Consider the following 27,051-nt stretch of genomic DNA (forward strand, 5'->3'; position numbering starts at 1 on the left):
GCGGCCTGGCGCTTCCGGCCCCGGCCGAGGTGCGGGTCGCCTCCAGAGGTGCGTGGTCGTGGCGCGAGGGATCCTGGGGCTGCTACAGCAACGCGCCACCGCCGTCTCCTGGGGCGGCTTGGGTTACCCGGGAGGTGGGTCAGAGGCTCGTCCCGTGCCCTGAGTCCGGGCGTCTCCTTAGGGCGCGTCTTCGGGTCCGGCCAGCGGTGCTGAAAAAGGGGAGAAGGTTGGGGGTAGGGAGGATACAAGATCCCAGTTCAATAGATTTCTTCGCAGATCCTGTGCTTTGAAACCCTACGAGTCCATACTTTAAAACAAAATGAAGAAAGTAAGGCTTAAGGAACTAGAGAGTCGCCTGCAACAAGTGGATGGATTCGAAAAGCCCAAGCTACTTCTAGAACAATATCCTACCAGGCCGCACATTGCAGGTAGGGCGGCTGGTTCACTACGCCCCGGCTTTCGGAGTTAGTCCAGTCTATTCTGTGATAAAAATAGAACAGTTATTTGGATACAGAGAATGTCTAGAGAAATTCTGCTGAAAGATCACCTATCGCGTTAGAGAGGTCTTCTTTGACACTGCAGCTCAAGGCACGCCTCTACAGACACACACACTATCGTTTTACTGTCTAGTTTTCTGCATATCCCTTAACACTGCCGGACATCTTTTTAATGTGTTTTTTTTCTCTTCTCACATTACAGTCTCTTTGAGGACAAGGAATTTGTTAGTCTTGTTCATACTTGGATTCTCAGTGCCCAGAAGAGTCGCTGGTACTATTTAGGAGCTCAGTAAACATTTACTAAATAAGGATCAATTTCCCATTGCTACTAATTGCCTACGCAAGGATTCTTGTGCTATACTCTGCCCTAGTAATGAATACCAGAGTTGATAGTGGAATGATAGTTTAACAAAATCAGAGTATGTGCTGTGTAAAGATGAGCATGCATATTTTAACAGATTTTCTGAGCATTCTGAGCATTAGCATTGTTGCTTCATGCCAGACATTGATACTGGGAGTACAAGAGAGAATACAGGAAAACATATATCTGTGTTACCGAAGTCATTGGGAAGCCTTAGGGGAAAAAAAAATTTATTATTATTATTTTTTGAGATAAGGGTCTCACTCTGACACCCAGGCTGGAGTGCAGTGGCATGATCACGGAAACTGCAGCCTTGACCTCCAGGACTCAAGTGATCCTCCTACCTAAGCCTCCCGAGTAGCTGGGACTACAGGCATGCACCATCATGCCTGGCTAATATTTTTTATTTTTTGTAGAGGCAGCGTCTTGCTATGTTGCCCAAGATGGTCTCAGACTCCTGGGCAGAAGCAATCCTCCCACCAGGGCCTCAAGAAGTGCTGAGATTACAGGCATGAGCCGCTGAGGCTGGCCCCTTAGGAAAATTAATTTTCTGAGAGTACCTGCAAGGAGTTTTTTCCAGTTCCAAAATAGTTGTTTCTAAGTTGCCAATGAAAGTCAAGGAGAATACATGTGTATTTGCACTTAACCCCAAGATACTGTCATGATTCCAACCAAAAATTTACACAAAACTACTGTGTCGAGGTTAAGACCAGTTTTCTCAAACAGTGACTTACTGGTCTTCTGACTGTAGGTTTTTTTAGTGATATCCAGTTTAAAAAATAATAACAACCTGGCCAAGTACAGTGACTCACCCCTATAATCCCAGCACTTTGGGAGGCCAAGGCAAGAGGATGACTTGAGCCCAGGAGTTCAAGATCAGCCTGGGCAACACAGTGAGACCCCAGCTCTTAAAAAAAAAAAAATTAGCCTGGTGTGGTAGTATGTGCCTATAGTCCCAGCTGCTGTTACTAAGGCAGGAGAATTGCTTGAGCCCTGGAGTTTCAGGCTGCAGTGAGCTCTGATCTGCCACTGCACCCCAGCCTGGGTGATAGAGGTAGACCCTGTCTCTGAAAAACAACAACAACAAAAAAACTCTGGATCCGCAGGTATCAATGGCCAACAGTCCTTGATGGGTTCAGATATCTTCAGGGAAATATCGGTGGTGGTGGTATTCATGTTTAACCTTCAGTGTATCTAACACCCAGTAGTTCTATTATCAGGTCTCATTTGTAGATTATGAATATATATGTCTGTAGATCATGAGTATGTGTGTCTAAAGGCTACATTGCGGAGCTTATGGTGCTTGTGTTCTGGTGACAAACTTGTTATAACAAAGTTCTGTGGCTAGGCACAGTGGCTCATGTCTGTAATCCCAACACTTTGGAAGGCCGGGGTGGGAGGATCGCTTGACCCCTGGAGTTCGAGACCAGCGTGGGCAATATAGTGAGAACCTGTGTTTAAAAAAAAAAAAGAAAAAAAAAAAGGTTCTATGTCTTTGTGATGCTAATGCTTGTTTGATAGTGGTTCCTAGTCTTATAGATTTCACAGCTAAGTAAAATTTCAGAACAATTTTGGAAATTGATAGAGTTGCCAAATTTATGTTGACAAAAAAGGATTTTTTAAAAAACCATTTACTCTTACCATTCTTTCATAAAAATATTTCAGCATCAAAGAAAGAACCAATATGAGTATATGGCAATGTTTTTAACAAGCTGAGGAAAAACTAAACATTTTGACTTTTTTTTCTTATTTTGCATCAGAGACTGGTCACAGTTTTGTCATTCTTGGCATGGCTAGCAGAGACTATTTTTTGAGAAACACTGGTGGGTATTAGCTTCTTTTATGGTGCCTCTTACGACATACCAAATTATTACACCTTATCTTTTAAAAAAATAATCTGGAATGGCATTTGGGGAGGACTAAGTAATGCAACACAAGAAATTATTTTAGAAAGAGTCATTTGCACAAATTAGATTTTAGTCACCAGCTTGCTTATTCTTTCTTTTATTTTTTAGCATGTATGCTCTATACAATCCATAACACTTATGATGACATTGAAAATAAAGTCGTTGCAGATCTAGGATGTGGTTGTGGAGTACTTAGCATCGGAACTGCAATGTTAGGAGCAGGGTACGTAATGCAATATATGCTATTTGGGTATTGGGTGGCTTTAATAAGGAGCATCAATGGGATTAACTGAATTATATTTATGAGACTCCACAGAATGAGATATAGGAAGCAAAAATCTGATACTGAATACATTTTGAATGGGCAGAAGATCTAAACAAACTACACAAATTAAATAAAAATGGTGAAAGCAGCAGTTCCTTTTATACAAACCTGAGTTTCCAACCCCTGCCAGGTTTGGAAATTATGCTGTTACACTTGACTGGGCACAGTGGTTCACGCCTGTAATCCCAACACTTTGGGAGGCCAAGGTGGGCAGATTACTTGAGCCCAGGAGTTTGAGACCAGGCTGGGCAACATGGTGAAACCCCATGTCTACAAAAAATACAAAAATTAGCTGGATATGGTGGCGTGCGCCTCAGAAGGCTGAGGTGGGAGGATCACCTGAGCTCAGGTATTCAGGGCTGCCATGAGCTATGAATGTGCCACTGCACTCCAGCCTTGGTAACAGCAAGACCCTGTCTAGAAAAAATTAAACAAAAATAAAAACCATTTTTATCACTGTTTGGGCTAAGTGATTTTATCACTCTTCATTAAATAAACCAAGGCTAAGTGATTTTATTACTCTTCATTAAGTAAACCAATCTCTTATTTGTATAGTTCTTATAATTTACATTTCAATTTGTTTAATGCATGCTACTTGGGAGGCTGCGGTGGGAGGATTGCTTGAGCAGTGCAAGATGGCACCACTACACTCACCTGGGTGGCACAGCAAGATCCTGTCTGAAAAAAGAAGAAAAAAACACTCACTCTTATTTTGCTAATTGGGTTAAAAAGATATATGGTAAAAAAAAAAAAATAGCTAATTTTGGTTTTGTTTTTACTTGGGAGCTATAAGTCGCCACTCTTTGTGTGTGTTTTGTATTTATAGGTTGTGTGTTGGATTTGACATAGATGAAGATGCATTGGAAATATTTAATAGGAATGCAGAAGAGTTTGAGTTAACAAATATTGACATGGTTCAATGTGATGTGTGCTTATTATCTAACAGAATGTCCAAGTCATTCGATACAGTAATTATGAATCCTCCCTTTGGGACCAAAAATAATAAAGGTTTGTAACAAGAATCGGGTATATTGGTATATTTATAGAAAAGATTTTAAAACCATTTTTAAGGCCAGGCACAGTGGCTCAGGCGTGTAATCCCAGTGCTTTGCGAGGCTGATACAGGAGGATCCTTTGGGGCCAGGAGTTGGTAGCCATCCCGGGTTAGACCCTGCCTCTACACATACACACACACACACACACACACACACACACAATTTTAATTTCCCAAGTGTGGTGGTGTCCTGCCTCTAACACACACACACACACATTTTAATTTCCCAAGTGTGGTGGTGTGCCTATAGTCCTAGCTACTCAGAAGGCTGAGGTGGGAGGATCACCTGAGCTCAGGTATTCAGGGCTGCCATGAGCTATGAATGTGCCACTGCACTCCAGCCTTGGTAACAGCAAGACCCTGTCTAGAAAAAATTAAACAAAAATAAAAACCATTTTTATCACTGTTTGGGCTAAGTGATTTTATCACTCTTCATTAAATAAACCAAGGCTAAGTGATTTTATTACTCTTCATTAAGTAAACCAATCTCTTATTTGTATAGTTCTTATAATTTACATTTCAATTTGTTTAATGCATGGCTAAGAAACTGAGTTTTTCAACTTTCGTTTTTACAAATTTGTATTAAGTAAACAAAGATAGTCATGTCATTTATGGTATATCTCCCATTTGCTTTCAGGAATAATTTGCCTAACCCTTATGAATGAATTTGAAACATAGAAAGAATTTTATACTCTTAGAATCTGTTTTTTAATGTCTTAACAGACCCAAGGGTTTCTACATGTGCCCATCAGTAACAGTGACTCACTGTGGCTGTTAATTTTGTGTGTACTGTGGGCAAGGAGGTTAGGAAGTCAGTGAGGGTAGAAAAAGACATGCATAGTTTGGCTGGGCGCGGTGGCTCACGCCTATAATCCCAGCACTTTGGGAAGCCGAGGTGGGTGGATTACCTGAGGTCGGGAGTTTGAGACCAGCCTGACCAACATGGAGAAACCCCGTCTCTACTAAAAATACAAAATGAGCCGGGCGTGGTGGCGCATGCCTGTAATCCCAGCTACTAGGGAGGCTGAGGCAGGAGAATCACTTGAATCTGGGAGGCAGAGGTTGTGGTGAGCTGAGATCGTGCTATTGCACTCCAGCCTGGGCAACAAGAGTGAAACTCAAAAAAAAAAAGACATGCATAGTTTAAAAAGTACCCTGCCCTCACCAAGATGATTCTGAATAGTACTCTATGCATTTCCTTCTCCCCTTTTTGAAGTCATTAATGTTGGAATATAATATTAAAATTTTTACTTTATCCTTATTTAACCAAGACAGTATAATTCTGGTTTTATTCTACCAGCCTTAAAATAATATTTTGATAGTTTATTTGTACCCTTATTGCTGAAAGATTTCAAGGTGGCTATTTTGAAGTTTGGAAGAAAATGTTTCTAAATCCTACTGACTTAATCTTCTATTTTGAGAAGAGGTAAATAGGAGCTTTTTTTCTACTCTTCACAGGGACAGATATGGCTTTTCTAAAGACTGCTTTGGAAATGGCAAGAACAGCAGTATATTCCTTACACAAATCCTCAACTAGAGAAGTAAGTTCAAATCATCTGATATTCTGTGGCATTTATTTTTAAATTCATGACAGTGTTTTTAGGATTTGTTGTGAATACTAGATACCACAGTATCTATTTCTCCTGACCTTTTTGACATCTGAAACTTAGGAACTAAATTTTCTGCTTAACCAGCTAGCATCTGATTGGCCTTTTTCCAGGCTATAAGACTTATTTCCTCAAAGATTTTTTTCAGACAGGAACTGTTGCCAGAGGAGAGACTATAACTCAGGAGTAGAAAAGTGTGTTATAACTAGGATTACTGTATGTTTTGGTTTCTCTGAGTAAGTCTTAGTTGATCCCTTTTGTCCCATTTTCCCAGTGTGGCCTGATGTACTTAAGGGAGGCAGTAAGGCCAGGTTTTCAGAACACTGAGCCTGGAGCTAAACAGATCTGAGTTCAGAAATCACCTATTCTTACTTTTGCAGCATATAACACATGGAGAGGTGTGTAAGTTGTATTCCAGGAAACTGGGGGGAGGGGCAGTACATTTTTATAGTGTCAGTATAACACAATGGTTAGGAACAGAGATTCTGAAGCCAGACCAGACTCTCTGGGTTCAGATCCAAGTTCTGCTGCCTCCCAGCTGTTTTCTTGGTCAAAGTAATTGAGCTTCATCATCAAGGTAATTGAGCTTTTGTCATCTATACTATCCTCACCTATACTCTAAGTGTAAGGGACTGAGAGTACCAATTGTACTTCATAAGATTGTGAGGATTACATGAGTTAATATTTACAAAGCACTTAGATCAGTGTCTGACGTGTAATTGCTATGTGTTAGCTATTATTATTTAAATCATACATGTATTCAAAGATTTTAAAGTGATTTTGTAGGAAAAATACTTAATTCATGTCAATACAGTGTATAAGAACCCAGTTGGAAATAATACATTCTAGTTATATGGTAATCTGATAACCTTTTAAAAAACATAAAATATAACAGCTAAAAAGAACTATACTGCTAGTAATAAGTAGTGGTACATGTAGGCAAGCAACAGGACACAACATAGCTAGTAAATAAATCCTCACTATATATGAAAGCAAACACCAGTAAACATTGGTATCCAAACGTGTGTCCCCAAGAACACCCTCAGGTTTAATGATTCACTAGACAATCTCATAGGACTCAGCATCTAGTCTCATTCATGGCTATGATGTATTACAGTGAAAGGATATAGGGCAAAATCAGCAAAGAGAAAGGTGCATTAGGCAGAGAATGGGGGAAACCAGGGCCAAGCTTCTAGAGTCTTCTGTCAGTGGAATAACACAGGACACACTTAATTTTCCCAGCATGAATTATTGATAACACACGTGAAACATTGCCAACCAGGGAAGCTCATTAGAGACTCAGTGCCCAGGGCTTTTATTAGGGACTGATCATGTAGGCAATTCCCTTTCTGACACATACCCAAATTCTAGACTCCCGGTAGGAAAACAGGTGTTCAGCATAAACAGTGTTAGGCACAGTGAGAACTATTATTAAGGGAGTAAGGAGTGGGAACCTTCCCAAAATCTAAGTTCCCAATCTCCAGCCAAGGGCCAAACTAAGCAGGCCTTTCTAAGGATAAGCAGCCAGGCCTGCTGTGAACTCTTTTCTGCACAGCTTGGCATAACATGATTTTTTTTTTTTTAATTATACTTTAAGTTCTAGGGTACATGTGTACAACATGCAGGTTACATAGGTATACATGTGCCATGTTGGTTTGCTGCACCCATCAACTTGTCATTTACATTAGGTATTTCTCCTAATGCTATCTCTCCCCCAGCCCCCCACCCCCCAACAGGCCCCCATGTGTTATGTTCCCCTCCCTGTGTCCATGTGTTCTCATTGTTCAACTCCCACTTATGAGTGAAAACATGCAGTGTCTGGTTTTCTGTCCTTGTGATAGTTTGCTGAGAATGATGGTTTCCAGCTTAATCCATGTCCCTGCAAAGGACATGAACTCATCCTTTTTTATGGCTGCATAGTATTCCATGGCATATATGTGCCACATTTTCTTTATCCAGTCTATATAATTGATGGACATTTGGGTTGGTTCCAAGTCTTTGCTATTGTGAATAGTGCCGCAGTAAACATACGTGTGCATGTGTCTTTATAGCAGCATGATTTATAACCCTTTGGGTATATACCCAGTAAAGGGATTGCTGGGTCAAATGGTATTTCTAGTTCTAGATCCTTGAGGAATCACCACACTGTCTTCCACAATGGTTGAACTAATTTACACTCCCACCAACAGTGTAAAAGCATTCTTATTTCTCCACATCCTCTCCAGCATCTGTTGTTTCCTGACTTTTTAATGATCGCCATTCTAACTGGTATGAGATGGTATCTCATTGTGGTTTTGATTTGCATTTCTCTGATGACCAGTGATGATGAGCATTTTTTCATGTCTGTTGGCTGCATAAATGTCTTCTTTTGGGAAATGTCTGTTCATATCCTTTGCCCACTTTTTGATGGGGCTGTTTTTTTTCTTGTAAATTTGTTTCAGTTCTTTATAGATTCTGGATATTAGCCCTTTATCAGATGGATAGATTGCAAAAATGTTCTCCCATTCTGTAGGTTGCCTGTTCACGTTCATGATAGGTTCTTTTGCTGTGCAGAAGCTCTTTAGTTTAATTAGATCCCATTTATCAATTTTGGCTTTTGTTGCCATTGCTTTTGGTGTTTTGGTCATGAAATCTTTGCCCATGCCTATGTCCTGAATGGTATTGCCTAGGTTTTCTTCTAGAGTTTTTAATGGTTTTAGGTCTTACATTTAAGTCTTTAATCCATCTTGAGTTAATTTTTGTATAAGGTGTAAGGAATGGATCCAGTTTCAGTTTTCTACATATGGCTAGCCAGTTTTCCCAGCACCATTTATTAAATGGCGAATCCTTTTCCCATTGCTTTTGTCAGGTTTGTCAAAGATCAGATGGTTGTAGATGTGTGGTGTTATTTCTGAGGCCTCTGTTCTGTTCCATTGGTCTATATATCTGTTTTGGCACCAGTACCATGCTATTTTGGTTACTGTAGCCTTGTAGTATAGTTTGAAGTCAGGTAGCGTGGTGCCTCCAGCTTTGTTCTTTTTGCTTAGGATTGTCTTGGCTGTGTGAGCTCTTTTGGTTTCATATGAAATTTAAAGTAGTTTTTTCCAATTCTGTGAAGAAAGTCAGTGGTAGCTTGATGGGGATAGCATTGAATCTATAAATTACCTTGGGCAGTATGGCCATTTTCACGATACGGTGCTCTACACTTTCGGAGAAACTTCTCTAGTAACGAACTATAGAAATGATCCCTGAAAGTGTAGTCTTGGCATAACATGAATTTTATAAAACTCAGTTTTACCGCATGAACTGAATTCCCCATGTACATATATCTCTGCCAAATGGTTTCTAGGCTAGCTAGCTGTATATATTAATGAAATAATGCTACAGAAACCATATGAGAACATTACACCTTTGATAGATTTCTGAAATAGTCATGCATCCTTTAACAACAGGGATATGTTCTGACTAATGCATTCTGAGAAATGCATCCTGAGGTGATTTCATCATTGTGCAAACATAGAGTGGACCACGGAGGCTCTGTGGTTATAGTCTATTGTTCCTAGGCTACAAACCTGTCAACCTGTTACTGTATTGAATACTACAGGCAATTGTAACACAATAGTATTCTTTTGATCTAAACATATATAAACACCAAGACGGTAATGTGTTGTGTTATGATGTCAAGATAGCTACATCACTAGGCAATAGCAATTTTTCAGCTCCATTTATAATTTTATGGGACTACCAAAATATATGCAGTCCCTAGATAACCCCAAATGGCATTATGTGGCGCATGAGTAGCTTTCTATCACTTGGATTTATTGTGTGATTTGGTTCAGATTGTTAAATGTATTGAAATTGATTTCTTATTTTCAGAATACTATCCATTCAATTGAAATTTTTATAAGCGTCTAGATTCTAATGAAATTTTAAGCTTAAAAACTCAATCTCAAGTATTAGTAAAAAGCAATTTTAAAAAATCATTATTTAAAAATCAGCTCATAACAACATATTATTTATGTTCAGCATGTTCAAAAGAAAGCTGCAGAATGGAAAATCAAGATAGATATTATAGCAGGTAAGACAAATCTCAATCCTAATATCCAAAAGGGCCAATATATATTTGCCCAACCAGAATTGTCATGCAGGTGCTGAGAAGATATACTATAAAGTATGCTTTACAGTGTGGCAAAATGTGCATGACTGGTAATAGATTGGAAATGGAGTAAAAGCAGAATGAACACTTAGCCTGAGACTGTCCTAATTTATGCGATTTACTGAAAATTTCTAATAGCACTCAAGTATTTGGTCACTCCAGACTTAGGCAGAACACTGTATAGCAGAACAATGGCTAAAAACATGGGCTGGGGGCCAGGTGTGGTGGCTCACGCCTGTAATCCCAGCACTTTGGGAGGCCAAGGTGGACAGATCACCTGAGGTTTGGAGTTCAAGACCAGCCTGGCCAACATGGTGAAACCCCATCTCTACTAAAAATATAAAAAATTAGCCGGGCACGGTGGCACACACCTGTAATCTCAGCTACTTGGGAGACTGAGGCGGGAGAATCGCTTGAGTCCCGGAGGCAGAGGTTGCAGTGAGCCGAGATCGCACCACTGTTCTTCAGCCTGGATGACAGAGGAGACTCAGTCTCAAAAAAACAAAAACAAACAACGTGGGCCGGGCACAGTGGCTCACGCCTGTAATCCCAGCACTTTGGGAGGCTGAGGCAGGTGGATCACAAGGTCAGGAGATTGAAACTATCCTGGCTAACACGGTGAAACCCCGTCTCTACTAAAAATACAAAAAAATTAGCCGGGCGTGGTGGCAGGCGCCTGTAGTCCCAGCTGTTCAGGAGGCTGAGGCAGAATGGCATGAACCTGTGAGGTGGAGCTTGCAGTGAGCTGAGATTGCGCCGCTGCTCTCCAGCCTGAGCAACAGAGCGAGACTCCATCTCAAAAAAAAAAAAAAATGGGCTTGGAGTTGGTCAGATCTTGGTTTGAAATTCATTCATGGAAAATGCCATCACATTACTCCTGGATAATCTTTCTAATTTCATTTTCTTTTCTTTTTTTTTTTTTTTTTTTTTTGAGACAGAGCCTTGCTCTGTTACCCAGGCTGGAGTGCAGTGGCAACCTCTACCTCCCGGGTTCAAGCGATGCTCTTGCCTCAATCTCCCGAATAGCTGGGACTACAGGCATGCACTACCATGCCCGGCTAATTTTTTAATCTTTAGTATAGAGACAGGGTTTCACCATGTTGGCCGGGCTGGTCTTGAACTCCTGACCTCAGTGATCCTCCAGCCTCGGCCTTCCAAAGTGCTGGGATTACAGGTGTGAGCCACTGAGCCCAGCCTCTAATTCTATTCTCTAATTGCCCCTGGAATCAAATAACATTTATCTTTTTCTTCTAAATATCAACACTATGAGTAAATCATGTTTGATACATTTTTATTACTAAATTGGGTAATAGTCACAAACATCAAAACAGGAAAAGCATATAACTACAAGCTAATTATAATCTAAGCCTGAAATAAGAGTGCAATAAGGGAACATGTTTTTTCACAATAATAAACTAATAATGAGTTGCCACTGTAGTGTTAAACATACAGCTAGATATATTACTGTTCATAATAATTAATAATGTAATATATACCTCTGTTCGTCTTCCTGTTATTTTCAGTGTTGCATTACTTAGACAGTTTTAGGGGTGTTTTTTTGTTCTTGTTTTTTGAGATGGAGTCTCCCTCTGTTGCCCAGGCTGGAGTGGAGCGGCACGATCTTGGCTCACTGCAACCTCCACCTCCTGGGTTCAAGAGATTCTTCTCCTGCCTCAGCCTCCCCAAGTAGCTGGGACTACAGGCGCACCACCACGCCCAGCTATTTATTATTATTTTTAGTAGAGACAAGGTTTCACCATGTTGGCCAGGCTGGTCTCGAACTCTTCACCTAGGTCATCCGCTCACCTTGGGCTCCCAAAGTGCTGGGATTAGAGGTGTGAGCCACTGCACCTGGCCAGTTTTAGGTATTATATGCAGTGTGGAACACCTTAGAACAGTCCCAGTAGTATACCAAGCCAGAGCCTTGTTCCTCCAAATGTGGTCCTCAGACCATCAACATTAAAATCCCTGAGATTTCCTTGTTAGAAATAAAGAATTTCAGGCCGGGCGTGGTGGCTGACACCTGTAATCCCAACACTTTGGGAGGCTGAGGCAGGCGGATCATGAGGTCAGGAGACCAAGACCATCCTAGCTAACACCGTGAAACCCTGTCTCTACTAAAAAATACCAAAAAATTAGCTGGGTGTGGTGGCGGGCACCTGTAATCCCAGCTACTTGGGAGGCTGAGGCAGGAGAATGGCATGAACTTGGGAGGTGGAACTTGCAGTGAGCCCACATCGCGCCACTGCACTCCAGCCTGAGCGACAGAGGGGGACTCCGTCTCAAAAAAAAAAAAGAAAGAATTTCAGGCTCCACCTAGACCTACTGAACTAGAATCTGCATTTCAACAACATCCCCAGGTGATTTGATTGCACATTAAAACTTGAAAGCTGTGACATACAGGAGTAGCAGACTCACTGCCATCCCTCTAAAATAGATCAGTAGTAAAGAGTTTGGAGAATCTACATTATTCTCTAGAAGGAAGAAATATGAAAAACTGGTTTTCGTTTTAGACCTTAGGAGGAAAATGGGTACTTACTACCATTATTAAACTCTGGGTAAGAAAATTTTGAAATAAGCATGGTTATGAGATTGTTATAGACTATTAGGAAATTGAAAATAGAAAGGTACCATCATTTTCATAGGATTTGCTTTTTCGTCCACTTTTTATCCTTCTAAACTCATCACTTATAACCTCAAATTTCAGTATAAATGGCCATAATAACAGAAATGCCAAGCTGCAATGGCCAATGCTAGGAATATAGCAAGTCACTGCTTGGATAAATTAAAGGGTCTAAAATGTTCAGCTTACCAGCACTTAACACTTTTCTTAGTTTTTGTTGTTGTTTGTTGTTGTTTAGTCAAGGGTGGTAAATGCTTGGAAATATAATTTTATCCTTAGGTGGCTTTTGTTTTACAGAGCTTCGATATGACCTGCCAGCATCATACAAGTTTCATAAAAAGAAATCAGTAAGTCTCTTGATTTTCGCTGGTCTACATTCGGTATTGAAAAGCTTTCTGGGCCAGACGTGGTGGCTCATGCCTGTAATCCCAGCTACTCAGGAGGCTGAGGCAAGAGAATCGCTTGAACTCAGGAGGCGGAGGTTGCAGTGAGCTGAGACTGTGCCACTGAACTCCAGCCTGCGCAATAAGAGTGAGACTCAGTCTCAAAAAAGAAAAAGAATAAAAAAAGAAAAGCTTTGTGACAAGTAATTATTTCTAGTGTTATCAACTTTCCTGTGTAAATATAGAAAGCCAGCCTAGGAGACACCATAAATGGCCTGTGGGAAGGGCCCACAGTCAATAGCTAATATTCTAGTTCTTTCCTAAATGCTTTGGGTACAAAAAGAAAAAAAAAAATCAAAAACTGTTTTTGCTCTTTTCATATAGTATATATTTTATTTGTACTAATACATTCTCATATTACAAAGGCAATTTAATGGAAGAATCTTCCTTTTGATATTTGAATCATCTGAAATAACACAAACAGAACAATACATTCAAAGAAATCTCATTTGCATAACAAAAAGACAAGTTAAACAACAAAAAAAATTTTTCCTTTCTCACAGGTGGACATTGAAGTGGACCTAATTCGGTTTTCCTTTTAAAAGCCCCTGCAAACAAAAGTAGTTTAAAACCTATTTAAAATGAATAAAAAATTGGTTTACTAAACTACTGGTCTCCAGCACCATTTTCTGTTTTCTGTTGTTTGGATGCAGGTTCTTCTTTGTCTGTTTCTTCTCTTGCTCTTTTCACAGGTCCTATAACGTAACAATTAATTTTTGTTAAATTCAACATAAGTACTGCTCTAGTTTAATACTGAGCACAATTACTAATAATGATACTGTTGAAAAAGATGCAACAACTTCCTTGCACCAATGAGAAAAGGCTTCTCTTAGTACAGACCTGACCTCTAGATTCATCTTCCAAATATCATGTCCCTGACTTATACAACAGCATAACCGAGGTAAATCATAATAATCCAAGAATGGCACTTATGCAGGAGTTGAAAAGCTCAAATCCCTATTCTCTCTGGCAAATCATTTATTTATGGAAGTAGAAATTTTCTCATGAAACTACCAAAGGACTTAGAAAAAAACTTACCAGTTGCACCATTTTCATCATGTTCATCATCACTAGCAAATTTCGTTTTCTTGCCCTGAAACTGTACTTTTCCTTTACCAGACCCAGGCTGGGCAGCTTTATTACCCTTTCCTTTTCCTTTAAATCTACGACCTGTAGAGACACAATTGAGCGCTCTGTAAATAATTTTTTTAAGTCTCTTGTCAATGTTTTTGAACACTGATTGAAGTTATTGCTCAAGTAAATGGGTTCAACAACCAAACTGTTAAAGAAAAATCAGAATAAATGACCTTTTGACTTCCATTTGTTTAGGGATTCTTGTTGGTCTTCTATAATTTTTTTCAGTGCTTCTTTTTCCACCTCTCCTTCTAGTACTTCCCAAGTCACTTCTTTGTTCCTTAATTGTAGGTTACCATTATTTGCATCTTTGGCTTTACCCAATGCTTCCTTGGCTTTTTCTTTAAATAGAATTATCCCCTATACCAGAGACAGAAAACAAAAGCCATACCCTTGGTTTTTAGTCCCACAATTAATTTCTTTGTTCAAAGTAATTTTTCTAAACCTTCCATGTCTTTACCAGTTTGAATGAATTTTACTGAACAGTAGAAAAGGAATGCTACAGAAGTAAAACTGCAATCATCAGTATGAACAGTTATTCATAGTATAATTCAGAAACTATCAGACATCACATATAGTGACAATAACAAAGTAAATGATCAAGTAGAAACTAATTTAGTATAATTCAGAAAATATCAGACATCACATCTAGTGACAATAACAAAATGATCAAGTAGAAACTAATTTAATAAACACAATTTTTAAAATTACTTTCTACTAATTTTGTCTAAGTTTCTACAGATTTTCAAACTGATTGCTAAAAAGGATAGGGACGTTTCCAAACCTCTTTTGCTCCTCTGACGAAGTCTATCCATTTTATTTCACCATGATTTGAGAAAAGTATGTGTAAATCTTCTCTACAGGTCTGATCATCTAAATCACCCGAAAATTTCAGCAAGCATCCAATCTTTTCTTCTAGAGATTTCTATAAAAATATACAAAGTGATCAAAAAGTTTCTTAAAAGCAACAACAGACCAGAAATGACTCACATCACATTATAGCTATACAAGAAAAAGACTAGAAACCAAAATGCTATTTTAAAGTAGTTTCTCCCACCTGGGCAGCAAAAGCGAAACTCCATCTCAAAAACTAAATAAATAAATAAATAAATAAAGTAATTTCATAATGTTGGTGCTTTCCTTTGTCATCTTTTATTCCAAAATGGCTTTCAATATTATTTGATCTTATACAACTGGTATTTAATTAGTTATAAACTACATAAATCTGGCTATTAAACTATCTTGGAAAATAATTCTAGGCAGCATTTATCATATTTTAAAAAATTTTTAGGCTGGGCACGGTGGCTCACACCTCTGTGTAATCCCAGCACTTTGGGAGGCCGAGGCAGGCGGATCACAAGGTCAAGAGATCGAGACCATCCTGGCTAACACAGTGAAACCCCGTCTCTACTAAAAAAAATACAAAAAATTAGCCAGGCGTGGTGGTGGACGCCTGTAGTCCCAGCTACTCGGGAGGCTGAGGCAGAAGAATGGCGTGAATCTGGGAGGTGGAGCTTGCAGTGAGCCGAGATCACGCCACTGCACTCCAACCTGGGTGACAAAGTGAGACTTGGTCTCAAAAAAAAAAATTTTATAGTCATTATTATTTTCCCCAAATAAAAATTTTTACCTGTAACTTTCTAAATGGAAATACACATCAGTATCTTATTAAGTCAAAAATAAGTCATGTATTAACCTATGATTAGAATCTTTATAAGTTATAGGACATTTTCTCATAAAAATAAGTTCTAGGCATAAATGAACTTTTTCTGAATATTTCAAAATATATTTTCCTGTGTTTTATTATATTTTTTATTTTTAAACAGGGTCTCACTCTGTCATCCAGGCTGGAGTGCAGTGGCATGATCTTGGTTCACTGCAACCTCCGCCTCCCGGGTTCAAGTGATTCTCCTGCCTCAGCCTCCCAAGTAGCTGGGATTACAGGCATGCACCACCACACCTGGCTAGTTTTTGTATTTTTAGTAAAGATGGGGTTTCACCATATTGGCCAGGCTGGTCTCGAACTCCTCACCTCAAGTGATCTGCCCGCCTCAGCCTTCCAAAGTGCTGGGATTATAGGCATGGGCCACTGCACCCAGCCTTTTCCGTATTTTAGAACATATTTCCTATCCTTAGTTTTCTCTTTTCCCTCAGTATAATACCTGATGTATTACTTTAGTGCAATAACAACTATAGATAGCTTTGCTTACATATTTTCTTGAAAAAGTCCTCAGACTTAAAAGCTATTCATTTAACTTTGAATTACAGATGTACTAGATAGCAGTAATATATACTTACCATTTCAGCATCTTCTTCTAACTTTTGTTTTGCTTCTTGCTCCCTACAAATAAAAATATCATAATTATAACATACTTCTATTTAAGAAAATTAAGTCCTAATAAAGTTAACCAATCGTGATGACTAAACTTACTTAACCAAAGCCAGATGTCCTTAGGTTTTTTTGATCGTCCAATGCTAGACTGCAATGCAATTTGGCCCCAAGATTGTCAAGGCAGCTTAAGATCTCAATGTTTCACTAGCAAAGAGAAAGGTCTACTGCCACTATTTCAGAGCTCACCAACTATATTTCTGTCAGAGCTTTAAAGAATTCAAATTATGTCACGATTAGTTCAACATACTTACTGTTTAGCTCTTAATTTAGCTTCCACTTTATTTTGTTTTCTTTCTTCATTTTTTTTGGCAAAGTAATCGTCCCTAAAGAACAAACAGTACACAGGCTAAGTTCACGAGAACAAAGTTAAGACTGAAGATTATTTTGAATAACTTAAGACATGGCACAGCAATGAATGTTGCACACACTTACTATCAACATAATCATCAACTAAAAATTCAAAATATGCCAAGGAAGTTATTACTCTCTCATGTTTTTTTAAATAACAGCTTTACTAAGGAAAAAATCCATGTGCCACAAAATTCACTCTTTTAAAGTGTACCTTGAATGTTTTTTAGTATATTCAGTTGTACAACCATCACTACTAATTTCAGAACATTTTCATGACCCCAAAAAGAAACCCCCTATCCATTAGCAATTTCATGTTGATTTTCATTTATCATTCATGTACAGGGAAAAAAGTGTATCCGAAGTCTTGCAAATAATATTGCAGTTTTCTATAGTGTTAATTCCACAAAAGGAGAAAATTCTAAAATCCTCAAGACCCAAGAATAACATACGAAAATCATGTTAAATAATTTTTGAGGATTTAACACTGATACTGTGACCCATCAGAGTGCATCTCTAAGTCAATCAAATTTAGTATATACCATTTAGAAGACTAATGTACAATCTTCTAAAGTAGGGAACTATGGCCCTACACCTAATTTTATCATGAAAATGCTCTGGTTCATCCCCATTTTTAGACACTTAGACACACATACACAAAGAATGTGACCCAAATCTCAAATCCTTTGTACTGTTAAAAAAAAAAAAAAGATAGGAATATAGGCTACAAAAAATAAGATGAAAACTGCATTGATATATTTTGCAAACACACAAAAGCCCAAATTTTAATACCCAGCCTGATTAAAAGTTTTAGATGCAAAATCAGTATTAAAACATAACCTCCTTTAATAATGGCTAACAGTGGCTGGGCGCGGTGGCTCATGCCTGTAGTCCCAACAGTTTGGGAGGCCAAGGCAGGCGAATGATCTGAGGTCAGGAGTTCGAGACCAGCCTGGCCAACATGGTGAAACTCCATCTCTACTAAAAATACAAAAATTAGGTGGACAAGGTGGCATGCACCTGTAGTCCCAGCTACTCGGGAGGCTGAGGCAAGAGAATCGCTCGAACCCAGGAGGCAGAGGTTGCAGTGAGCCAAGATCACACCACTGCACTCCAGCCTGGGCGACAAGAGTGAAACTTGTCTCAAAAGAAAAAGAAAAAGAAAAAAAATTGTTAACAGTGAAAAGGTACTAATGAACACTTTTAAAGACTATAGTTCTCACTGAACAAATATCAAGCATTTCTCAAAGGTCATCTAAAGATACTAAAAATATTGGCCTTTCAGGGGATACTACTTCCATGCTCCTTACCCTAGTGTGTGTTCATATAACTAAAAGGCCAGGAGAAACATCAGCAAAAAGACTTACTTGAAAAGTATTAGCAGGTCTGTTTCTTTGTACTTCTGGCCAGGGGTCTCTACAAACTTCTTAGCAGATTCAATGCTATCAAACACAACAAAAATTGATCCCTGTAAAAGGAAGGAAAATATTTTTTTAAGTTATGTCCTATATATTTTAAAACTAGAAAAAGTCTGTATTATCATACCTTAAATGCTTTATGCAATGTTCTTCTCATCTGAATATTTAGTACTTGACCTTTATCTTCTAACCATTCTTTTATGTCATCAAGAGTTGCATCAGTTGGGAAGCCTTTCTGTGAAGAGTGGGAAGAAATGTACAAATAACAAATAATGACTTCTCAGATAAACAATTGGAGAGAATCTGATTCATTTTTTCTTGAAATGAACCCAGGATATACCTATCTATCTATATTTCTCTTTGCTAATCACTTAACAGCCTTGTTTAGGAGCCACTATTCTCCAGTACAATAAAAGTGATTCATCTGATATTTGCTTCAAAATAATTCAGTTGAAGCAGAACTAAAACAAGATGATTTGCATGTTCTGTTATTAACTACTAAAGCTGGTGATGGTACATTATTGAATCTATTTATATATGTATCTGAAATTTTCCATAATAAAAAACTATTTAAAAATACGCTAAAGAAAACTGCAATCAAGTTTAGCTGCTGAAAAATAAGAACAGCTAATATGCAATAGGTGCTTAGAATATGTCAAAGATTTCATCCAATGGTGTATTTTTTTTCATTTAATTCTCACAACAGTTCTACAAGGTAGAAAATATCCACGTTTATGAAGATAAAACTTAGGACTAGGCATGGTGGCTGACACCTGTAATCCCAGCACTTTGGGAGGTCAAGATGATTGGATCACTTGAGCCCAGGAGACTGACACCAGCCTGGGCAACATAGGGAGACCCCTGTCTCTACAAAAAATTTTTAGCCAGGCATGGTAGCATGTGCCTGTAGTCCCAGCTACTCAGGAGGCTGTGGTGGGAGGATCACTTGAGCCCAGGAGGTCAAGACTGCAGTGGGCCATGATCACACCAGTGCACTCCAACGTGAGCAACAGGATGAGACTGTCTCAAAACAAAACAAAACAAAAAGAAACTTAGGTTAAGAATATTACGAAAGGACATACAGTAATTAGTGAGGCTGTGATTCCTGAGCCCTTATTCTTCCATACTTTACTTTCTAAATAAATGTAAGATATTTAAATGCATTACAGGCCCACTTACAATATAAACAGATCTGTTTTTTACATCATTTTTATACTCATCAGTCACTTCAGGTAGGGGTTTGCTTGGAGACCTTCTGATTTTAGTTTTATCTTCACTGATTTCCATGAGTTCTGCCTTAGATTTGCTCAATGCTTCCACAATTACATTAAAGTCTGTTGTTAGACGGTTCAACCTGAAGAGTACATATAAAAACGTAAGACTCAGCAGTAGCACTCATTGTAAACGGAAAACCTAAAGATTATTTTTAAAAGCTTGTTACCTGTTGAATTTTATCATTATCTCCAAAGGTACCCAGCCTTCATCCAGTTTTATCTGTTCCTTTAGAAACTTGTCCCGTGGCAAATTGAAGTCGCCAAAATAATACTGTGAGATAATTACAATGTATTTCAGAACACTGTATAATATGGACTCCAATCCTGACACTACGGTACCGATTTCTGTTATTTAAAAATACATAAGTTACAAAAGGCAAAACATTTTCCCCAAATATACGATAATGTTTACGAGTTAGCAAAAAGATAAAACTAAAATGTCAATTACTAAAATAGTGTAACAGATGTGTCAATAGACTAGAAAACCTTAAAGAAGAATATATTTAAAGATTATATGAAAAGCCTCTTGAAATCAGTGTGGAAAGAATAGATGGTTAAATAAAAAGAACTGGAATAAATTGGTTAATCACTCAATTTTTATTTTTATTTTTTTTTGAGACAGAGTCTCACTCTGTTGCTCAGGCTGGAGTGCAGTGGCATGAACTCAGCTTACCACAACCTCCGCTTCCCAGGTTCAAGTGATTCTCCTGCCTCAGCCTCCTGAGTAGCTGGGATTACAGGCATGTGCCACCACGCCCAGCGAATTTTTGTTATTTTTAGTAGAGACAGGGTTTCACCATGTTGGCCTTGAACTCCTGATCTCAAGTGATCTGCCCACCTCGTCCCCCCAAAAGTGCTGGGATTGCAGGCATGAGCCACCACACCTGGCCTTCCAATTTTTTAAAATTAAAAAATAAGGGAAAGGGGCCGGGCACAGTGGCGCACGCCTGTAATCCTTGCACTTTGGGAGGTCAAGAGAGCGAGACCACCCTGGCCAACATGGTGAAACCCCGTCTCTACTAAAAATACAACAATTAGCTGCACATAGTGGCATACGCCTGTAGTCCCAGCTACTCAGGGGGCTGGGGCAGGAGAATCGTTTGAAACCAGGAGGTGGAGGCTGCAGTGAGCCAAGATTGTGCCACTGCACTCCAACCTGACAAAAGAGACTCCATCTCAAAAAAAAAAAAAGGGGCGGCGGGGGGCAGGAGTGGTGGTTCATGCCTAATCCCAGCACTTTAGGAGGCTGAGGTGGGTGTATCGCTTGAGTCTAGGAGTTCAAGACCAGCCTAGGCAACATGGCAAGACCCCAGCTCTCCAAAAAAAAAGGCCAGGCATGGGTGGTACGTGCCTCTAGTTCCAGCTCAGGAAGCTGAAGTGGGAGGATTGCTTAAGCCTGGCAGGTTGAAGCTGCAGTGAGGCATAATTGTGCCACTGTACTCCAGCCTGGGAAAAAAGTAAGACGCTGCCTCGAAAAAAAAAAAAAGAAAAAGTTAAAGTAAATGTTTATCAAATTTAAGCATAGAGGAACTCTCAATATACAAGCCAAGGAAAAACCCAAGTATGACCATTTGGAATGCCAGAAGTAACACAAAAGTAAAAGACAAACAAATGTGTCAAGAATTCTTACAAACAAAGAAGAAGGGTAAAAAGAGAACACCCTAATAGAAAACAGTTAAAGGATATTTTATTGGCCTCGCACGGTGGCCCAAGCCCATAATCCCAGCACTTTGGGAGGCTGAGGTGGGTCAATTTCTTGAGGCCAGAAGTTCGACAAGAGACTGGCCAAAGTGGTGAAACCCTGACTCTACTAAAAATACAAAAATTAGCCACACATGGTGGTGCACACTTGTAATCCCAACTACTCGGGTGGCTGAGGCACAAGACTAGCTTGAACCCAGGAGGTGGGGGTTGCAGTGAGCTGAGATCACCGCCACTGTACTCCAGCCTGAGCGGAGAGCAATACTGTCTCTCTGTCTAAAAAAAAAAGACACTATTTTTCAGAGATCAGGTCTTGCTTTGTTGCCCAGACTGGAGTGCAGTGGTGCAACCACAGCTCACTGCAGCCTGAAATTCCAGGGCTCAATTGATCCGCCTCAGCCTTCCAAGTAACTAGGATGACAGGCACATGCCACCATGCCCAGCTAATGATTTTTGTAAAAATTTTAAAAAATAGGCCAAGCGCAGTAGCTCATGCCTGTAATCCCAGCACTTTGGGTGGCTGAAGTGGGTGGATCACCCGAGGTCAGGAGTTCAAAACCAGCCTGACCAACATGGTGAAACCCCGTCTCCACTAAAAATACAAAAATTAGCTGGGTATAGTGGTATGCACCTATAATCCTAGCTACTTGGGAAGCTGAGGAACCTGGAAGGTGGAGGTTGTGGTGAGCCGAGATCACGCCACTGCACTCTGCACTCCAGCCTGGGAGACAAGAGTGAGACTCCATCACAACAAATAAATAAGTAAATAAATAATGTACTGTGAGACTAAAAAAAAAAATCCAACCTCATTTCATTATTAATCAAAGAAATACAATTTAAAGCAACGAGACAGCATTTTTCCCCTAACAAACTGGCTAAGATTAGAAAAAAAACCAAGACTACCTAGTATTGACTTGAACACAGAGAACTAGCCATTCAGGTAGATGTAAACTGACAATTATCAGTGTTTTCTTAAATGTGCATAATCCTTGAGCTGGTATGGCTCCTTCTTAGAATTTTACCTTGAAGAAATCAATAAACATGTTTACTAAGATTTATATATAAGAATATTTGTCAAAGAATGATTACAGCTAAAAAAATTAGAAAGATGCTTCATATTAAAGAGGAGAATGAAAAAAGTATTGATTACAAAACTTTTCTCCACAAAAATGCATCCTATGTTTAGCGAGGGAAAGGGAAGGAAATAAAATTGTTAGAAATGTACCACTCTGGGCCGGGCGCGGTGGCTCACGCTTGTAATCCCAGCACTTTGGGAGGCCGAGGCGGGCGGATCACGAGGTCAGGAGATCGAGACCACAGTGAAACCCCGTCTCTACTAAAAATACAAAAAATTAGCCGGGCGTGGTGGCGGGCGCCTGTAGTCCCAGCTACTCGGAGAGGCTGAGGAAAGGGAATGGCGTGAACCCGGGAGGCGGAGCTTGCAGTGAGCCGAGATCGTGCCACTGCACTCCAGCCTGGGCAACAAAGCGAGACTCCGTCTCAGAAAAAAAAAAAAAAAAAAAAAAAAAGAAATGTACCACTCTGGTGGGGGATGTTTTAAAAGGTGAAGGCACTATGCTTGTGTGAAGGCAGCGGATATATGGAAAATCTCTGTACCTTCCACTCAATTTTGCTGTAAACCTAGAACTGTTGTAAAATATAAGGTCCACTAAAAAAATTAGTATGAGCATGAAGCAAAGTGTCAAAAGCTTTTAACCTTGATTACCTCAGAAGAGTAGAATTTGAGAGTTAGCAGGTTGTGGGAAAGATACAACCTTTTCTATATACATCTTAGTATTGTTCTAAGTATTAAACACAGAATGAATAATTTCTAATTTTTCTCCCCACAGTCATAAAGAAATTAATACCAAAAAAAGGAACATAAGACATTTTAAATGCAGAGAGGTGCAGCTTAAAAAAAAAAAAAGCAGTTCTGAGAATTGCAGAAAAACCCCACACCAAACAATATGATCTGAGGGGTTCTTAGCAAGAACTTAAGTTTAGAGATAATTTCCCATGCAACCATTATTGCATGGGATGCATTGTACAGATTTTAAGGTTTTTTTTGAGTTTAACTGAACAAAGAACGATTTGCAAATCAGGCAGCCTCCCCAGCCACAGTATGCTCACAAAGACTCTCAAGTTTCTTCCCCTCGCCCCCGGAACAGTGTCTCACTCTGTCATCCAGGCTGGAGTGCAGTGGTATGATCACAGCCACTGCAGCCTCCACCTTCTGGGCTCCATCAATCCTCCCACCTCAGCTTCCCAAGTAGCTGGGACTACAGGTAAACCGCTAACACACTCAGCTAATTTTTAAAATTTTTTTGTAGAGATGGGGGCCTCATCATGTTGCCCAGGCTGGTCTCTAACTCCTGGACTCAAGCCATCCTCCCGCATTGGTACTGCAAAGGTACTGCGGATCACCTGGGGTATTACGTTAACATAAACATAATACCTAAATTTGAAAAAATGCTAAGAGGGTTTTGAAAACAGATACTATATTAAAGTTACTGGCTAGGCACAGTGGCTCACACCTGTAATCCCAGCACTTTGGGAGGCTGAGGTGGGCACCTGAGGTCTGGAGTTCGAGACCAGCCTGGCCAACATGGTGAAACCCCGTCTCTAAAAATACAAAAATTAGCTGGGTGTGGTGGCATGCTACTGTAATGCCAGCTATTTGGGAGGGTGAGGCAGGAGAATCATTTGAACCCAGGAGGCAGAGGCTGCAGTGAGCCGATACTATTGTAGTGAGCCAGGATAGTGCCACTGCACTCCAGCCTGGCCAACAGAGTGAGACTCCATCTCAAAAAAAAAAAAGATACTATATTAAAGTTACAACAGCTGAGAACTGACCGGACAGAAAAAAACTACTAAGATCATCAAAAATATAGTGTTATTTAACAGGGAAGGTACTTTACCAAGGACTTTTATGTTACTTATGTGTCAGGAATTCTTCTAAGTACTTAACATTATATTCACTAATCCTCCAAACTACCTTATGAGGAAAGAACTACTATTATCCTCATTTTATATAAGACTATGAAGCTAAAATTTTATATGAGACTATGAAACTAAAATTTTAAAAAGATTAAGTAACTCTAGTTTATAGTGTTACCTTTTGAAATGTTTGTACATCTTAAGTTTCACAACCTGGCACCACCAATATAAAACTGTATGCTATTATATGTTCATCTAAGAATCAAAGGCAAGCCAAATGTTGAATATGTCCATATACTGAAATTAAATGTTCTTTCTGTATTTGTGTTGAGGTCCTACATTTTCTTTCAAGGCACTTGTTTTTGCAGTTTATAGCACAGGAATCATACCTCAATTTGATGACAGATTTTGGCCTCCAGGGCAGCCATCTTTTCATTATCACCATTTTCAGCCATTGTGGCTATCTGTAAAATTTCCCAAATTAGCATAAAGTTATTTTTTATATAAAACTCAAGACTAGAAAGAGAATGTTTACAAAGTATTAATATCCCATTGTTTTCTTAAAAAATGAAGAATTTCTATTTTCACGGGTTCAGTTTCTTTACTCAGTTCTCATATATCTCAACAAAGCAACACTTTGGAATAAGTGATGAAAAAATCTAAAAACTATAAAAAACTTGTCTTTCAGTAAATCACTACCCCATCTTCTATGACAAGAAACCGTTTATCTTCACTTAGCTGGTCAAGCAAGTTTTAGGGAAAAAAACTCCAATAACTTACCAACCATTTCCAGTTTTAAACAGATAACTATCTATCAATATATCACCATGGCTCTCTGTGCATTTGTTTGGTATGGGTTCATTATTTTTTTTTTTTTTTTTTGAGACGGAGTCTCGCTCTTGTTGCCCAGGCTGGAGTGCAATGGTGCGATCTCGGCTGACTGCAACCTCCGCCTCCCAGGTTCAAGCGATTCCGCCTTTGCCTCCTGAGTAGTTAGGATTACAGGCGCCCGCCACCACGGCTAATTTTTGTATTTTTAGTAGAGATGGGGTTTCACCATGTTGGTCAGGCTGGTCTTGAACTCCTGACCTCAGGCGATCCACCCGCCTCGGCCTCCCAAAGTGCTGGGATTACAGGCGTGAGCCACCGCGACCCGCCTCATTTTTTTAAAAATGTAGTCACAACTGACTTACCCAAACCTTGTTACCAAGTTAGGCATCATAACTTCAAGGTGAAAAACGTTACAGTTCCTTAGATACTCTATGCTAAGGAACATACGAAAACAAAAATGGGAGAATGTGGTCACACTAACACAACATTAAACTGGGGAGTATGCCTACTAATTTACTAATACATTGGATAGCCAGTTTCCTGTTTCGTATTCCTGACATTAGCACTGCAGGGAAAAAAGGAAGCTGTGCTATTGGTTTGCTAGAAACTACAAACCAAGTCTTCTAATTACAAAGTACTTGCCTCCAGGACTCTGCTAAGCCACCCAGTCATCCCAATTGTACAAAAGTTATGTGAACAAATCATCAAGAATATTGCCATTAGTTGACTCTAGTTATGAACTGATGTAGGTACACTTCTTGGAAGCATCGCCTGATACACTGCAATTGCATTCGATACCCTGGATACACATAGGAAGCACTTGCAACGGGGTACTGTGTGATTCACATCCCCCTAGAGAAATTACTCAATTTTATGCATTGTCTTGTCTATCACAATCTACACTCCTAAGTTACTGCCGTGATCTAGGGCCCCCTACAAAGCAAACGATGAAATAAAAGAACTATTTAGATCCTGCAAAACCTATTTGGCCTAATTTTGGAACTGCGCTTCATCAGATACTTTTCCAGAATGTACGACTGTAAGTGAAATATTACCCACGTTTTCCCGTTTCACACTGAAACCTGATGTGAGCGATGAAGGCCCTAACAGACCAAAAAGAGTGACGCTGGGGTACATCTGCGGCCCAAAGTTCTTTGGCCTCCAGTCAGTCCCATAGGCTCCACGGAACCCTCTGGCGTTTACCCCGTGCCCACCTCCCCAGAAACTTACAGAGATGGCCACAAGCCTTCGGTGAGACTAGAACGCGGTGGAGGTAAAAAAAAATAAAAAATTAAAAAACAACGAAAAGACGCAATGGGGATGGGGGCAGCCACAGTCCCGTCTCTAAGCAACCGCGGAACTGCCTGGGCACCAGCCACGTGCGGGGAACCCCAGGATCCCGCTTTCCTCGCGGGGGCAGCCTCGCCGCCGCCCGCGCCCCCTTGGCTCCACCGCCTCCGGCTGCGGCCCACGCGGCGCTCCGCCTGAACGTGAGGAAGGCGAGGGGCGGACGGACGCCGCGAGAAGCAGTAAGGAACGGAAACGCGCGGTCGCGCACCAGCAAAGCGGGCCCTTTTGTAGCTTCTCATTAGCCACCGAGAGTTACTCACCTTTAAGGTTCCGGCCCACAGAAGCCGCGCCACAGGCTCACAAACGGCAACAGCAACGACTCCACTTCCCAGCGCCGCCGGCCGGCCTAAAGCGCTCCAAGAAGATGGGGACCGTCCCGGCACTCCTTGCGGCCTGGGTGGGCGGGGCCACGGACGAGGTGGAGCGGTCCCTGTGCTCTGAGCATGCGCGGCTGCCGGGGCCTCCCAGAGACCCTGGAGTCCCGCCCTCAATCCCAAACAGATCGGGTTAAAAAGTACCGCAGGTTGTAGGGGAATGGCTGCTAGTTTGTGTTAGTATAAACATTTATTTTTAAGTATTTCTGGACGGCGTCTGTACCCCAGCCCTTCCTTTGGCCCTCCATTCATGTGAAGTGTTTTGGGTTTTTTTTTCAAATATTTTCCAAAAATGTGTGTGAATACACACACATCGTGTTGTTGTAGTTCTCAAAAAAGA

General features: G+C 40.1%; 2 protein-coding genes and 1 pseudogene across 10 annotated transcripts; 1 reads left to right on the top strand and 2 right to left on the bottom strand.

The window, feature by feature from the left end:
• METTL5 (methyltransferase 5, N6-adenosine) lies at positions 1-13,558 on the top strand. 8 transcript variants are annotated; one of them, XM_032755436.2, is made up of 9 exons: positions 1-48; positions 277-428; positions 2,619-2,681; positions 2,874-2,988; positions 3,917-4,098; positions 5,603-5,685; positions 9,757-9,808; positions 12,789-12,856; positions 13,456-13,558. In XM_032755436.2, exons 2-9 carry the CDS (start codon positions 320-322, stop codon positions 13,492-13,494), a joined length of 711 nt encoding a protein of 236 aa, XP_032611327.1. In that variant the 5' UTR covers positions 1-48; positions 277-319; the 3' UTR covers positions 13,495-13,558. The 8 variants fall into 8 exon arrangements, with proteins under 8 accessions (XP_032611327.1, XP_032611334.1, XP_032611335.1 ...); XM_058441373.1 differs by having other exon boundaries at positions 32-48; positions 265-428; XM_032755438.2 differs by lacking the exon at positions 1-48 and adding an exon at positions 59-134.
• LOC116809744 (small nucleolar RNA U3) lies at positions 8,916-8,994 on the bottom strand (annotated as a pseudogene).
• SSB (small RNA binding exonuclease protection factor La) lies at positions 13,559-26,724 on the bottom strand. 2 transcript variants are annotated; one of them, XM_058441332.1, is made up of 13 exons: positions 26,598-26,724; positions 26,218-26,260; positions 24,546-24,620; positions 19,686-19,789; positions 19,424-19,598; positions 18,372-18,479; positions 18,194-18,294; positions 16,730-16,801; positions 16,385-16,427; positions 14,871-15,011; positions 14,260-14,446; positions 13,991-14,122; positions 13,559-13,647 (listed from the first exon to the last, which is right to left on the bottom strand). In XM_058441332.1, exons 3-13 carry the CDS (start codon positions 24,609-24,611, stop codon positions 13,559-13,561), a joined length of 1,218 nt encoding a protein of 405 aa, XP_058297315.1. In that variant the 5' UTR covers positions 24,612-24,620; positions 26,218-26,260; positions 26,598-26,724. The 2 variants fall into 2 exon arrangements, with proteins under 2 accessions (XP_058297315.1, XP_032611326.1); XM_032755435.2 differs by lacking the exon at positions 26,218-26,260.
• Between the last annotated feature and the right edge of the window lie 327 nt (positions 26,725-27,051).

The sequence above is a fragment of the Hylobates moloch genome, unplaced genomic scaffold (assembly GCF_009828535.3).
Source record: "Hylobates moloch isolate HMO894 unplaced genomic scaffold, HMol_V3 SCAFFOLD_1, whole genome shotgun sequence".
Classification (NCBI taxonomy): Eukaryota; Metazoa; Chordata; class Mammalia; order Primates; family Hylobatidae; genus Hylobates; species Hylobates moloch.